The 17,339-nt window shown below is 35.1% G+C and overlaps 1 protein-coding gene across 1 annotated transcript in view; it reads left to right on the top strand.

Moving 5' to 3' along the window:
• Positions 1–7,403: 7,403 nt before the first annotated feature.
• Positions 7,404–17,339, top strand: part of VAMP2 (vesicle associated membrane protein 2) — a 36,512-nt gene continuing 26,576 nt past the window's right edge. The window contains exon 1 of the mRNA XM_073654454.1: positions 7,404–7,523. Within this exon, the coding sequence (XP_073510555.1) occupies positions 7,522–7,523 (2 nt within the window). The 5' untranslated portion in view covers positions 7,404–7,521. The remainder of the gene's footprint in view (positions 7,524–17,339) is intronic.

Below are 17,339 nucleotides of genomic sequence, written 5' to 3' on the forward strand. Positions count from 1 at the left end.
TAATACTGTTATAGAGTGTCTGATAATATAAATAATACTGTTATATAATGTCTGATATAAATAATACTGTTATACAGTGTCTGATAATATAAATAATACTGTTATATAATGTCTGATAATATAAATAATACTGCTATACAATGTCTGATAATATAAATAATACTGTTATATAATGTCTGATAATATAAATAATACTGCTATACAGTGTCTGATAATATAAATAATACTGTTATATAATGTCTGATAATATAAATAATACTGTTATATAATGTCTGATATAAATAATACTGTTATACAGTGTCTGATAATATAAATAATACTGTTATATAATGTCTGATAATATAAATAATACTGTTATATAATGTCTGATAATATAAATAATACTGTTATATAATGTCTGATATAAATAATACTGTTATGCAGTGTCTGATAATGTAAATAATACTGTTATATAATGTCTGATAATATAAATAATACTGCTATACAATGTCTGATAATATAAATAATACTGTTATATAATGTCTGATAATATAAATAATACTGCTATACAGTGTCTGATAATATAAATAATACTGTTATATAATGTCTGATAATATAAATAATACTGTTATATAATGTCTGATAATATAAATAATACTGTTATATAATGTCTGATATAAATAATACTGTTATACAGTGTCTGATAATATAAATAATACTGTTATATAATGTCTGATAATATAAATAATACTGCTATACAATGTCTGATAATATAAATAATACTGTTATATAATGTCTGATAATATAAATAATACTGCTATACAGTGTCTGATAATATAAATAATACTGTTATATAATGTCTGATAATATAAATAATACTGTTATATAATGTCTGATAATATAAATAATACTGTTATATAATGTCTGATATAAATAATACTGTTATACAGTGTCTGATAATATAAATAATACTGTTATATAATGTCTGATAATATAAATAATACTGCTATACAATGTCTGATAATATAAATAATACTGTTATACAGTGTCTGATAATATAAATAATACTGTTATGTAATGTCTGATAATATAAATAATACTGCTATACAGTGTCTGATAATATAAATAATACTGTTATATAATGTCTGATAATATAAATAATACTGACATACAATGTCTGATAATATAAATAATACTGTTATATAATGTCTGATAATATAAATAATACTGTTATACAGTGTCTGATAATATAAATAATACTGCTATAGAGTGTCTGATAATATAAATAATACTGTTATATAATGTCTGATAATATAAATAATACTGACATACAATGTCTGATAATATAAATAATACTGTTATATAATGTCTGATAATATAAATAATACTGTTATACAGTGTCTGATAATATAAATAATACTGACATACAATGTCTGATAATATAAATAATACTGTTATATAATGTCTGATAATATAAATAATACTGACATACAATGTCTGATAATATAAATAATACTGTTATATAATGTCTGATAATATAAATAATACTGTTATACAGTGTCTGATAATATAAATAATACTGCTATAGAGTGTCTGATAATATAAATAATACTGTTATATAATGTCTGATAATATAAATAATACTGACATACAATGTCTGATAATATAAATAATACTGACATACAATGTCTGATAATATAAATAATACTGCTATACAGTGTCTGATAATATAAATAATACTGTTATACAGTGTCTGATAATATAAATAATACTGACATACAATGTCTGATAATATAAATAATACTGTTATATAATGTCTGATAATATAAATAATACTGTTATACAATGTCTGATAATATAAATAATACTGTTATATAATGTCTGATATAAATAATACTGTTATACAATGTCTGATAATATAAATAATACTGCTATAGAGTGTCTGATAATATAAATAATACTGTTATATAATGTCTGATAACATAAATAATACTGTTATACAGTGTCTGATAATATAAATAATACTGTTATATAATGTCTGATAATATAAATAATACTGTTATACAGTGTCTGATAATATAAATAATACTGCTATAGAGTGTCTGATAATATAAATAATACTGTTATATAATGTCTGATAATATAAATAATACTAACATACAATGTCTGATAATATAAATAATACTGTTATACAATGTCTGATAATATAAATAATACTGTTATATAATGTCTGATATAAATACTACTGTTATACAGTGTCTGATAATATAAATAATACTGCTATAGAGTGTCTGATAATATAAATAATACTGTTATATAATGTCTGATAATATAAATAATACTGTTATACAGTGTCTGATAATATAAATAATACTGTTATATAATGTCTGATAATATAAATAATACTGTTATACAGTGTCTGATAATATAAATAATACTGCTATAGAGTGTCTGATAATATAAATAATACTGTTATATAATGTCTGATAATATAAATAATACTGTTATACAATGTCTGATAATATAAATAATACTGTTATATAATGTCTGATATAAATAATACTGTTATATAATGTCTGATAATATAAATAATACTGTTATACAGTGTCTGATAATATAAATAATACTGCTATAGAGTGTCTGATAATATAAATAATACTGTTATATAATGTCTGATAATATAAATAATACTAACATACAATGTCTGATAATATAAATAATACTAACATACAATGTCTGATAATATAAATAATACTGTTATATAATGTCTGATATAAATAATACTGTTATACAGTGTCTGATAATATAAATAATACTGCTATAGAGTGTCTGATAATATAAATAATACTGTTATATAATGTCTGATAATATAAATAATACTGTTATATAATGTCTGATAATATAAATAATACTGTTATACAGTGTCTGATAATATAAATAATACTGCTATAGAGTGTCTGATAATACAAATAATACTGTTATATAATGTCTGATATAAATAATACTGTTATACAGTGTCTGATAATATAAATAATACTGCTATACAGTGTCTGATAATATAAACAATACTGTTATATAGTGTCTGATATAAATAATACTGTTATACAGTGTCTGATAATATAAATAATACTGCTATACAATGTCTGATAATATAAATAATACTGTTATATAATGTCTGATAATATAAATAATACTGTTATACAGTGTCTGATAATATAAATAATACTGCTATAGAGTGTCTGATAATATAAATAATACTGTTATACAATGTCTGATAATATAAATAATACTGTTATATAATGTCTGATATAAATAATACTGTTATACAGTGTCTGATAATATAAATAATACTGTTATACAGTGTCTGATAATATAAATAATACTGTTATACAGTGTTTGATAATATAAATAATACTGCTATAGAGTGTCTGATAATATAAATAATACTGTTATATAATGTCTGATATAAATAATACTGTTATACAGTGTCTGATAATATAAATAATACTGCTATACAATGTCTGATAATATAAATAATACTGTTATATAATGTCTGATAATATAAATAATACTGTTATACAGTGTCTGATAATATAAATAATACTGCTATACAATGTCTGATAATATAAATAATACTGTTATATAATGTCTGATATAAATAATACTGTTATACAGTGTCTGATAAATAATACTGTTATACAGTGTCTGATAATATAAATAATACTGTTATATAATGTCTGATATAAATAATACTGTTATACAGTGTCTGATAATATAAATAATACTGTTATACAGTGTCTGATAATATAAATAATACTGCTATACAATGTCTGATAATATAAATAATACTGTTATATAATGTCTGATAATATAAATAATACTGTTATATAATGTCTGATATAAATAATACTGTTATACAGTGTCTGATAATATAAATAATACTGTTATAGAGTGTCTGATAATATAAATAATACTGTTATATAATGTCTGATAATATAAATAATACTGTTATACAGTGTCTGATAATATAAATAATACTGTTATATAATGTCTGATAATATAAATAATACTGCTATACAGTGTCTGATAATATAAATAATACTGTTATATAATGTCTGATAATATAAATAATACTGTTATACAGTGTCTGATAATATAAATAATACTGCTATACAATGTCTGATAATATAAATAATACTGTTATACAATGTCTGATAATATAAATAATACTGTTATATAATGTCTGATATAAATAATACTGTTATACAGTGTCTGATAATATAAATAATACTGTTATACAGTGTCTGATAATATAAATAATACTGTTATATAATGTCTGATATAAATAATACTGTTATACAGTGTCTGATAATATAAATAATACTGTTATACAGTGTCTGATAATATAAATAATACTGTTATATAATGTCTGATATAAATAATACTGTTATACAGTGTCTGATAATATAAATAATACTGTTATATAATGTCTGATAATATAAATAATACTGTTATATAATGTCTGATATAAATAATACTGTTATACAGTGTCTGATAATATAAATAATACTGTTATATAATGTCTGATAATATAAATAATACTGCTATACAATGTCTGATAATATAAATAATACTGTTATATAATGTCTGATAATATAAATAATACTGCTATACAGTGTCTGATAATATAAATAATACTGTTATATAATGTCTGATAATATAAATAATACTCTTATATAATGTCTGATAATATAAATAATACTGTTATAGAGTGTCTGATAATATAAATAATACTGTTATATAATGTCTGATATAAATAATACTGTTATACAGTGTCTGATAATATAAATAATACTGTTATATAATGTCTGATAATATAAATAATACTGCTATACAATGTCTGATAATATAAATAATACTGTTATATAATGTCTGATAATATAAATAATACTGCTATACAGTGTCTGATAATATAAATAATACTGTTATATAATGTCTGATAATATAAATAATACTGTTATATAATGTCTGATATAAATAATACTGTTATACAGTGTCTGATAATATAAATAATACTGTTATATAATGTCTGATAATATAAATAATACTGTTATATAATGTCTGATATAAATAATACTGTTATACAGTGTCTGATAATATAAATAATACTGTTATATAATGTCTGATAATATAAATAATACTGCTATACAATGTCTGATAATATAAATAATACTGTTATATAATGTCTGATAATATAAATAATACTGTTATATAATGTCTGATAATATAAATAATACTGTTATACAGTGTCTGATAATATAAATAATACTGTTATATAATGTCTGATATAAATAATACTGTTATACAGTGTCTGATAATATAAATAATACTGTTATATAATGTCTGATAATATAAATAATACTGTTATATAATGTCGGATATAAATAATACTGTTATACAGTGTCTGATAATATAAATAATACTGTTATATAATGTCTGATAATATAAATAATACTGCTATACAATGTCTGATAATATAAATAATACTGTTATATAATGTCTGATAATATAAATAATACTGCTATACAGTGTCTGATAATATAAATAATACTGTTATATAATGTCTGATAATATAAATAATACTGTTATATAATGTCTGATAATATAAATAATACTGTTATAGAGTGTCTGATAATATAAATAATACTGTTATATAATGTCTGATATAAATAATACTGTTATACAGTGTCTGATAATATAAATAATACTGTTATATAATGTCTGATAATATAAATAATACTGCTATACAATGTCTGATAATATAAATAATACTGTTATATAATGTCTGATAATATAAATAATACTGTTATATAATGTCTGATAATATAAATAATACTGTTATATAATGTCTGATATAAATAATACTGTTATGCAGTGTCTGATAATATAAATAATACTGTTATATAATGTCTGATAATATAAATAATACTGCTATACAATGTCTGATAATATAAATAATACTGTTATATAATGTCTGATAATATAAATAATACTGCTATACAGTGTCTGATAATATAAATAATACTGTTATATAATGTCTGATAATATAAATAATACTGTTATATAATGTCTGATAATATAAATAATACTGTTATATAATGTCTGATATAAATAATACTGTTATACAGTGTCTGATAATATAAATAATACTGTTATATAATGTCTGATAATATAAATAATACTGCTATACAATGTCTGATAATATAAATAATACTGTTATATAATGTCTGATAATATAAATAATACTGCTATACAGTGTCTGATAATATAAATAATACTGTTATATAATGTCTGATAATATAAATAATACTGTTATATAATGTCTGATAATATAAATAATACTGTTATATAATGTCTGATATAAATAATACTGTTATACAGTGTCTGATAATATAAATAATACTGTTATATAATGTCTGATAATATAAATAATACTGCTATACAATGTCTGATAATATAAATAATACTGTTATACAGTGTCTGATAATATAAATAATACTGTTATATAATGTCTGATAATATAAATAATACTGCTATACAATGTCTGATAATATAAATAATACTGTTATATAATGTCTGATAATATAAATAATACTGCTATACAGTGTCTGATAATATAAATAATACTGTTATATAATGTCTGATAATATAAATAATACTGCTATACAATGTCTGATAATATAAATAATACTGTTATATAATGTCTGATAATATAAATAATACTGTTATATAATGTCTGATAATATAAATAATACTGTTATACAGTGTCTGATAATATAAATAATACTGTTATATAATGTCTGATAATATAAATAATACTGCTATACAATGTCTGATAATATAAATAATACTGCTATACAATGTCTGATAATATAAATAATACTGTTATATAATGTCTGATAATATAAATAATACTGTTATACAGTGTCTGATAATATAAATAATACTGTTATACCATGTTTACACATTATAATTCTAATATTATTTGACGCGGTGCAATCACGGTAGAAATGAGCCGATAAGATGCCCAAGAGCTGACAATCCCCCCTGAATGACCCATGAGTGTGTATGGTCAGGTGTGACACACATCCCCCCCGGTGTGTAATATGCTGCTATCAGGTCAGCCATTTACTGACATCTGGCTGGTTTCTTCCTGACGTGGGGCTGTGAGCGGGTGTAGTGATGGGTCGATGTGCTCCCCAGCCCACAGGTGGCGCTCTCCGGGGCGCCCGGCTATAATTACACACTGCCCGGGTCTAAGTGCGCAGACTGCAATGATATAATGTATATATACACAGTAACACATTGTATCTATGAATAATACATGGCTGTCAGCCCTCCTCCCTTCCCCCTCCGTCATCCCCTCCCTGCCCCCTCCCCCTCTGTAAAGCCCCGGATGTTGGTGACGTCATTGAGAGCCATCTTTTGTCAGAAGCTGGTGAAGAAGGAACTGCAGCAGCACCAGAGCAAGCGACCTGCAAGATGTGAGTGTCCTTCCCCATCCCCCTCCCCTGCACCCCTCACATGTACGCTGCACCCCCATATACATGTCCATACAGCCGGTATAGGCACCCAGTGTACAGTGCCACTGACAGGGACCATCCCAGATCTGAGCCCTGCACCCACCGCAATCTGCTGTGGTGTCACCCACTGCAGGAAAACACTCATCAGGGGCTGGAGACACTGCAGCCCACGGGCGTCTGTATATGTGTCCCACACCGGCTGCATGCAGGTGGACACCCACACTGCGCCCGTCACACACCGCCACACACTGCCATCTATACATATGTGCACTGCAGCCAGCGACAGGCCGATGTCACCACGACTGCAATCTGCTGCTGTCACACAGACAGATGCTGCAGCCCACCGGGCAGTTGTGTGACACACAAGCACTGCACGAGGCTGAAGGCCGAGGTCAGCCGTACACACAGTGCGGCCGTGATACACCGTCACACTGCAATCTACTAGCACCCTGTGTGACACACTGACATCTCAGTGACATACAGTGCACCCAGCAAGTACCTAATGTCCTCTATATACAGTGCACCCAGCGAGTGCCTAATGTGCCCTATATACAGTGCACCCAGCGAGTGCCTAATGTCCTCTATATACAGTGCACCCAGCGAGTGCCTAATGTCCTCTATATACAGTGCACCCAGCGAGTACCTAATGTACTCTATATACAGTGCACCCAGCGAGTGCCTAATGTACTCTATATACAGTGCACCTAGCGAGTGCCTAATCTGCCCTATATACATTGTACCCAGCGAGTACCTAATGTCCTCTATATACAGTGCACCCAGCAAGTACCTAATGTACTCTATATACAGTGCACCCAGTACCTAATGTCCTCTATATACAGTGCACCCAGCGAGTGCCTAATGTCCTCTATATACAGTGCACCCAGCGAGTGCCTAATGTGCCCTATATAGAGTGCACACAGCGAGTGCCTAATGTCCTCTATATACAGTGCACCCAACTAGAGCCTAATGTCACCCATCTATATACAGTGCACCCAACTAGAGCCTAATGTCACCCATCTATATACAGTGCACCCAACTAGAGCCTAATGTCACCCATCTATATACAGTGCACCCAACTAGAGCCTAATGTCACCCATCTATATACAGTGCACCCAACTAGAGCCTAATGTCACCATCTATATACAGTGCACCCAACTAGAGCCTAATGTCACCATCTATATACAGTGCACCCAACTAGAGCCTAATGTCACCATCTATATACAGTGCACCCAACTAGAGCCTAATGTCACCCATCTATATACAGTGCACCCAACTAGAGCCTAATGTCACCATCTATATACAGTGCACCCAACTAGGGCCTAATGTCACCATCTATATACAGTGCACTCAACTAGAGCCTAATGTCACCATCTATATACAGTGCACCCAACTAGAGCCTAATGTCACCATCTATATACAGTGCACCCAACTAGTGTCTAATGTCCTCTATATACAGTGCACCCAACTAGAGCCTAATGTCACCCATCTATATACAGTGCACCCAACTAGAGCCTAATGTCACCATCTATATACAGTGCACCCAACTAGAGCCTAATGTCACCATCTATATACAGTGCACCCAACTAGAGCCTAATGTCACCATCTATATACAGTGCACCCAACTAGGGCCTAATGTCACCATCTATATACAGTGCACTCAACTAGAGCCTAATGTCACCATCTATATACAGTGCACCCAACTAGAGCCTAATGTCACCATCTATATACAGTGCACCCAACTAGTGTCTAATGTCCTCTATATACAGTGCACCCAACTAGAGCCTAATGTCACCCATCTATATACAGTGCACCCAACTAGAGCCTAATGTCACCCATCTATATACAGTGCACCCAACTAGGGCCTAATGTCACCCATCTATATACAGTGCACCCAACTAGAGCCTAATGTCACCATCTATATACAGTGCACCCAACTAGAGCCTAATGTCACCATCTATATACAGTGCACCCAACTAGGGCCTAATGTCACCCATCTATATACAGTGCACCCAACTAGGGCCTAATGTCACCCATCTATATACAGTGCACCCAACTAGTGTCTAATGTCACCCATCTATATACAGTGCACCCAACTAGTGCCTAATGTCACCATCTATATACAGTGCACCCAACTAGAGCCTAATGTCACCATCTATATACAGTGCACCCAACTAGAGCCTAATGTCACCATCTATATACAGTGCACCCAACTAGAGCCTAATGTCACCATCTATATACAGTGCACCCAACTAGTGTCTAATGTCCTCTATATACAGTGCACCCAACTAGAGCCTAATGTCACCCATCTATATACAGTGCACCCAACTAGAGCCTAATGTCACCCATCTATATACAGTGCACCCAACTAGAGCCTAATGTCACCATCTATATACAGTGCACCCAACTAGGGCCTAATGTCACCATCTATATACAGTGCACCCAACTAGGGCCTAATGTCACCATCTATATACAGTGCACCCAACTAGAGCCTAATGTCACCATCTATATACAGTGCCCCCAACTAGAGCCTAATGTCACCCATCTATATACAGTGCACCCAACTAGAGCCTAATGTCACCCATCTATATACAGTGCACCCAACTAGGGCCTAATGTCACCATCTATATACAGTGCACCCAACTAGTGCCTAATGTCACCCATCTATATACAGTGCACCCAACTAGGGCCTAATGTCACCCATCTATATACAGTGCACCCAACTAGGGCCTAATGTCACCCATCTATATACAGTGCACCCAACTAGTGCCTAATGTCACCCATCTATATACAGTGCACCCAACTAGGGCCTAATGTCACCCATCTATATACAGTGCACCCAACTAGTGCCTAATGTCACCCATCTATATACAGTGCACCCAACTAGGGCCTAATGTCACCCATCTATATACAGTGCACCCAACTAGAGCCTAATGTCACCATCTATATACAGTGCACCCAACTAGAGCCTAATGTCACCCATCTATATACAGTGCACCCAACTAGAGCCTAATGTCACCCATCTATATACAGTGCACCCAACTAGTGTCTAATGTCACCCATCTATATACAGTGCACCCAACTAGGGCCTAATGTCACCATCTATATACAGTGCACCCAACTAGTGTCTAATGTCACCCATCTATATACAGTGCACCCAACTAGTGTCTAATGTCACCATCTATATACAGTGCACCCAACTAGAGCCTAATGTCACCATCTATATACAGTGCACCCAACTAGAGCCTAATGTCACCATCTATATACAGTGCCCCCAACTAGAGCCTAATGTCACCCATCTATATACAGTGCACCCAACTAGAGCCTAATGTCACCCATCTATATACAGTGCACCCAACTAGTGCCTAATGTCACCCATCTATATACAGTGCACCCAACTAGGGCCTAATGTCACCCATCTATATACAGTGCACCCAACTAGGGCCTAATGTCACCCATCTATATACAGTGCACCCAACTAGTGCCTAATGTCACCCATCTATATACAGTGCACCCAACTAGGGCCTAATGTCACCCATCTATATACAGTGCACCCAACTAGGGCCTAATGTCACCCATCTATATACAGTGCACCCAACTAGTGCCTAATGTCACCATCTATATACAGTGCACCCAACTAGAGCCTAATGTCACCATCTATATACAGTGCACCCAACTAGAGCCTAATGTCACCCATCTATATACAGTGCACCCAACTAGGGCCTAATGTCACCCATCTATATACAGTGCACCCAACTAGGGCCTAATGTCACCCATCTATATACAGTGCACTCAACTAGAGCCTAATGTCACCCATCTATATACAGTGCACCCAACTAGAGCCTAATGTCACCCATCTATATACAGTGCACACAACTAGAGCCTAATGTCATCCATCTATATACAGTGCACCCAACTAGTGTCTAATGTCATCCATCTATATACAGTGCACCCAACTAGAGCCTAATGTCACCCATCTATATACAGTGCACTCAACTAGTGTCTAATGTCATCCATCTATATACAGTGCACCCAACTAGAGCCTAATGTCACCCATCTATATACAGTGCACACAACTAGAGCCTAATGTCATCCATCTATATACAGTGCACCCAACTAGTGCCTAATGTCACCATCTATATACAGTGCACCCAACTAGTGCCTAATGTCACCATCTATATACAGTGCACCCAACTAGAGCCTAATGTCATCCATCTATATACAGTGCACCCAACTAGTGCCTAATGTCACCATCTATATACAGTGCACCCAACTAGTGCCTAATGTCATCCATCTATATACAGTGCACCCAACTAGAGCCTAATGTCATCCATCTATATATAGTGCACCCAACTAGAGCCTAATGTCACCCATCTATATACAGTGCACCCAACTAGAGCCTAATGTCACCCATCTATATACAGTGCACCCAACTAGGGGCCTAATGTCACCATCTATATACAGTGCACCCAACTAGAGCCTAATGTCATCCATCTATATACAGTGCACCCAACTAGTGCCTAATGTCACCATCTATATACAGTGCACCCAACTAGTGCCTAATGTCACCATCTATATACAGTGCACCCAACTAGAGCCTAATGTCACCCATCTATATACAGTGCACCCAACTAGTGCCTAATGTCACCATCTATATACAGTGCACCCAACTAGTGCCTAATGTCACCATCTATATACAGTGCACCCAACTAGTGCCTAATGTCATCCATCTATATACAGTGCACCCAACTAGTGCCTAATGTCACCATCTATATACAGTGCACCCAACTAGTGCCTAATGTCACCATCTATATACAGTGCACCCAACTAGTGCCTAATGTCACCATCTATATACAGTGCACCCAACTAGTGCCTAATGTCACCATCTATATACAGTGCACCCAACTAGAGCCTAATGTCACCATCTATATACAGTGCACCCAACTAGAGCCTAATGTCACCCATCTATATACAGTGCACCCAACTAGGGCCTAAGGTCACCATCTATATACAGTGCACCCAACTAGTGCCTAATGTCACCATCTATATACAGTGCACCCAACTAGAGCCTAATGTCACCCATCTATATACAGTGCACCCAACTAGGGCCTAATGTCACCATCTATATACAGTGCACCCAACTAGTGTCTAATGTCCTCTATATACAGTGCACCCAACTAGAGCCTAATGTCACCCATCTATATACAGTGCACCCAACTAGTGCCTAATGTCACCATCTATATACAGTGCACCCAACTAGAGCCTAATGTCACCCATCTATATACAGTGCTCTCAACTAGAGCCTAATGTCACCCATCTATATACAGTGCACCCAACTAGTGTCTAATGTCACCATCTATATACAGTGCACCCAACTAGTGTCTAATGTCCTCTATATACAGTGCACCCAACTAGAGCCTAATGTCACCCATCTATATACAGTGCACCCAACTAGTGCCTAATGTCACCATCTATATACAGTGCACCCAACTAGAGCCTAATGTCACCCATCTATATACAGTGCACCCAACTAGTGTCTAATGTCACCCATCTATATACAGTGCACCCAACTAGTGCCTAATGTCACCCATCTATATACAGTGCACCCAACTAGGGCCTAATGTCACCCATCTATATACAGTGCACCCAACTAGTGTCTAATGTCACCCATCTATATACAGTGCACCCAACTAGAGCCTAATGTCACCATCTATATACAGTGCACCCAACTAGTGCCTAATGTCACCATCTATATACAGTGCACCCAACTAGAGCCTAATGTCACCCATCTATATACAGTGCACCCAACTAGAGCCTAATGTCACCACCTATATACAGTGCACCCAACTAGTGTCTAATGTCACCCATCTATATACAGTGCACCCAACTAGGGCCTAATGTCACCATCTATATACAGTGCACCCAACTAGGGGCCTAATGTCACCCATCTATATACAGTGCACCCAACTAGGGGCCTAATGTCACCCATCTATATACAGTGCACCCAACTAGAGCGTAATGTCACCCATCTATATACAGTGCACCCAACTAGGGCCTAATGTCACCCATCTATATATAGTGCACCCAACTAGAGCCTAATGTCACCATCTATATACAGTGCACCCAACTAGAGCCTAATGTCACCCATCTATATACAGTGCACCCAACTAGAGCCTAATGTCACCATCTATATACAGTGCACCCAACTAGAGCCTAATGTCACCATCTATATACAGTGCACCCAACTAGGGCCTAATGTCACCCATCTATATACAGTGCACCCAACTAGGGCCTAATGTCACCCATCTATATATAGTGCACCCAACTAGAGCCTAATGTCACCATCTATATACAGTGCACCCAACTAGAGCCTAATGTCACCCATCTATATACAGTGCACCCAACTAGAGCCTAATGTCACCATCTATATACAGTGCACCCAACTAGAGCCTAATGTCACCCATCTATATACAGTGCACCCAACTAGAGCCTAATGTCACCCATCTATATACAGTGCACCCAACTAGAGCCTAATGTCACCATCTATATACAGTGCTCTCAACTAGAGCCTAATGTCACCCATCTATATACAGTGCACCCAACTAGTGCCTAATGTCACCATCTATATACAGTGCACCCAACTAGTGTCTAATGTCCTCTATATACAGTGCACCCAACTAGAGCCTAATGTCACCCATCTATATACAGTGCACCCAACTAGTGCCTAATGTCACCATCTATATACAGTGCACCCAACTAGAGCCTAATGTCACCCATCTATATACAGTGCACCCAACTAGGGCCTAATGTCACCCATCTATATACAGTGCACCCAACTAGAGCCTAATGTCACCCATCTATATACAGTGCACCCAACTAGAGCCTAATGTCACCCATCTATATACAGTGCTCTCAACTAGAGCCTAATGTCACCCATCTATATACAGTGCACCCAACTAGTGTCTAATGTCACCATCTATATACAGTGCACCCAACTAGTGTCTAATGTCCTCTATATACAGTGCACCCAACTAGAGCCTAATGTCACCCATCTATATACAGTGCACCCAACTAGTGCCTAATGTCACCATCTATATACAGTGCACCCAACTAGAGCCTAATGTCACCCATCTATATACAGTGCACCCAACTAGTGTCTAATGTCACCCATCTATATACAGTGCACCCAACTAGTGTCTAATGTCACCCATCTATATACAGTGCACCCAACTAGAGCCTAATGTCACCATCTATATACAGTGCACCCAACTAGTGTCTAATGTCACCCATCTATATACAGTGCACCCAACTAGTGTCTAATGTCACCCATCTATATACAGTGCACCCAACTAGTGCCTAATGTCACCATCTATATACAGTGCACCCAACTAGAGCCTAATGTCACCATCTATATACAGTGCACACAACTAGAGCCTAATGTCACCACCTATATACAGTGCACCCAACTAGAGCCTAATGTCACCATCTATATACAGTGCACCCAACTAGAGCCTAATGTCACCATCTATATACAGTGCACACAACTAGAGCCTAATGTCACCCATCTATATACAGTGCACCCAACTAGTGTCTAATGTCACCCATCTATATACAGTGCACCCAACTAGTGCCTAATGTCACCATCTATATACAGTGCACCCAACTAGAGCCTAATGTCACCCATCTATATACAGTGCACCCAACTAGTGTCTAATGTCACCCATCTATATACAGTGCACCCAACTAGTGTCTAATGTCACCCATCTATATACAGTGCACCCAACTAGTGCCTAATGTCACCATCTATATACAGTGCACCCAACTAGAGCCTAATGTCACCCATCTATATACAGTGCACCCAACTAGAGCCTAATGTCACCACCTATATACAGTGCACCCAACTAGTGTCTAATGTCACCCATCTATATACAGTGCACCCAACTAGGGCCTAATGTCACCATCTATATACAGTGCACCCAACTAGGGGCCTAATGTCACCCATCTATATACAGTGCACCCAACTAGGGGCCTAATGTCACCCATCTATATACAGTGCACCCAACTAGAGCGTAATGTCACCCATCTATATACAGTGCACCCAACTAGGGGCCTAATGTCACCCATCTATATACAGTGCACCCAACTAGAGCCTAATGTCACCCATCTATATACAGTGCACCCAACTAGGGGCCTAATGTCACCCATCTATATACAGTGCACCCAACTAGAGCCTAATGTCATCCATCTATATACAGTGCATCCAACTAGGGCCTAATGTCACCCATCTATATACAGTGCATCCAACTAGGGCCTAATGTCACCCATCTATATACAGTGCACCCAACTAGGGCCTAATGTCACCATCTATATACAGTGCACCCAACTAGGGCCTAATGTCACCCATCTATATATAGTGCACCCAACTAGGGCCTAATGTCACCCATCTATATATAGTGCACCCAACTAGAGCCTAATGTCACCATCTATATACAGTGCACCCAACTAGAGCCTAATGTCACCCATCTATATACAGTGCACCCAACTAGAGCCTAATGTCACCATCTATATACAGTGCACCCAACTAGAGCCTAATGTCACCCATCTATATACAGTGCACCCAACTAGAGCCTAATGTCACCATCTATATACAGTGCTCTCAACTAGAGCCTAATGTCACCCATCTATATACAGTGCACCCAACTAGTGCCTAATGTCACCATCTATATACAGTGCACCCAACTAGAGCCTAATGTCACCATCTATATACAGTGCACCCAACTAGAGCCTAATGTCACCATCTATATACAGTGCACCCAACTAGAGCCTAATGTCACCATCTATATACAGTGCACCCAACTAGGGCCTAATGTCACCCATCTATATACAGTGCACCCAACTAGGGCCTAATGTCACCATCTATATACAGTGCACCCAACTAGAGCCTAATGTCACCATCTATATACAGTGCACCCAACTAGGGCCTAATGTCACCCATCTATATACAGTGCACCCAACTAGAGCCTAATGTCACCATCTATATACAGTGCACCCAACTAGGGCCTAATGTCACCCATCTATATACAGTGCACCCAACTAGGGCCTAATGTCACCATCTATATACAGTGCACCCAACTAGAGCCTAATGTCACCATCTATATACAGTGCACCCAACTAGGGCCTAATGTCACCCATCTATATACAGTGCACCCAACTAGTGCCTAATGTCACCCATCTATATACAGTGCACCCAACTAGTGCCTAATGTCACCCATCTATATACAGTGCACCCAACTAGAGCCTAATGTCACCATCTATATACAGTGCACCCAACTAGTGTCTAATGTCACCCATCTATATACAGTGCACCCAACTAGGGCCTAATGTCACCATCTATATACAGTGCACCCAACTAGAGCCTAATGTCACCATCTATATACAGTGCACCCAACTAGGGCCTAATGTCACCCATCTATATACAGTGCACCCAACTAGTGTCTAATGTCACCCATCTATATACAGTGCACCCAACTAGGGCCTAATGTCACCCATCTATATACAGTGCACCCAACTAGAGCCTAATGTCACCCATCTATATACAGTGCACTCAACTAGTGTCTAATGTCACCCATCTATATACAGTGCACCCAACTAGTGTCTAATGTCACCCATCTATATACAGTGCACCCAACTAGGGCCTAATGTCACCATCTATATACAGTGCACCCAACTAGAGCCTAATGTCACCATCTATATACAGTGCACCCAACTAGGGCCTAATGT

Source organism: Phyllobates terribilis, unplaced genomic scaffold (genome assembly GCF_046119375.1).
Source record: "Phyllobates terribilis strain yellow unplaced genomic scaffold, ASM4611937v1 Scaffold_11__3_contigs__length_659146591, whole genome shotgun sequence".
Taxonomy (NCBI): domain Eukaryota; kingdom Metazoa; phylum Chordata; class Amphibia; order Anura; family Dendrobatidae; genus Phyllobates; species Phyllobates terribilis.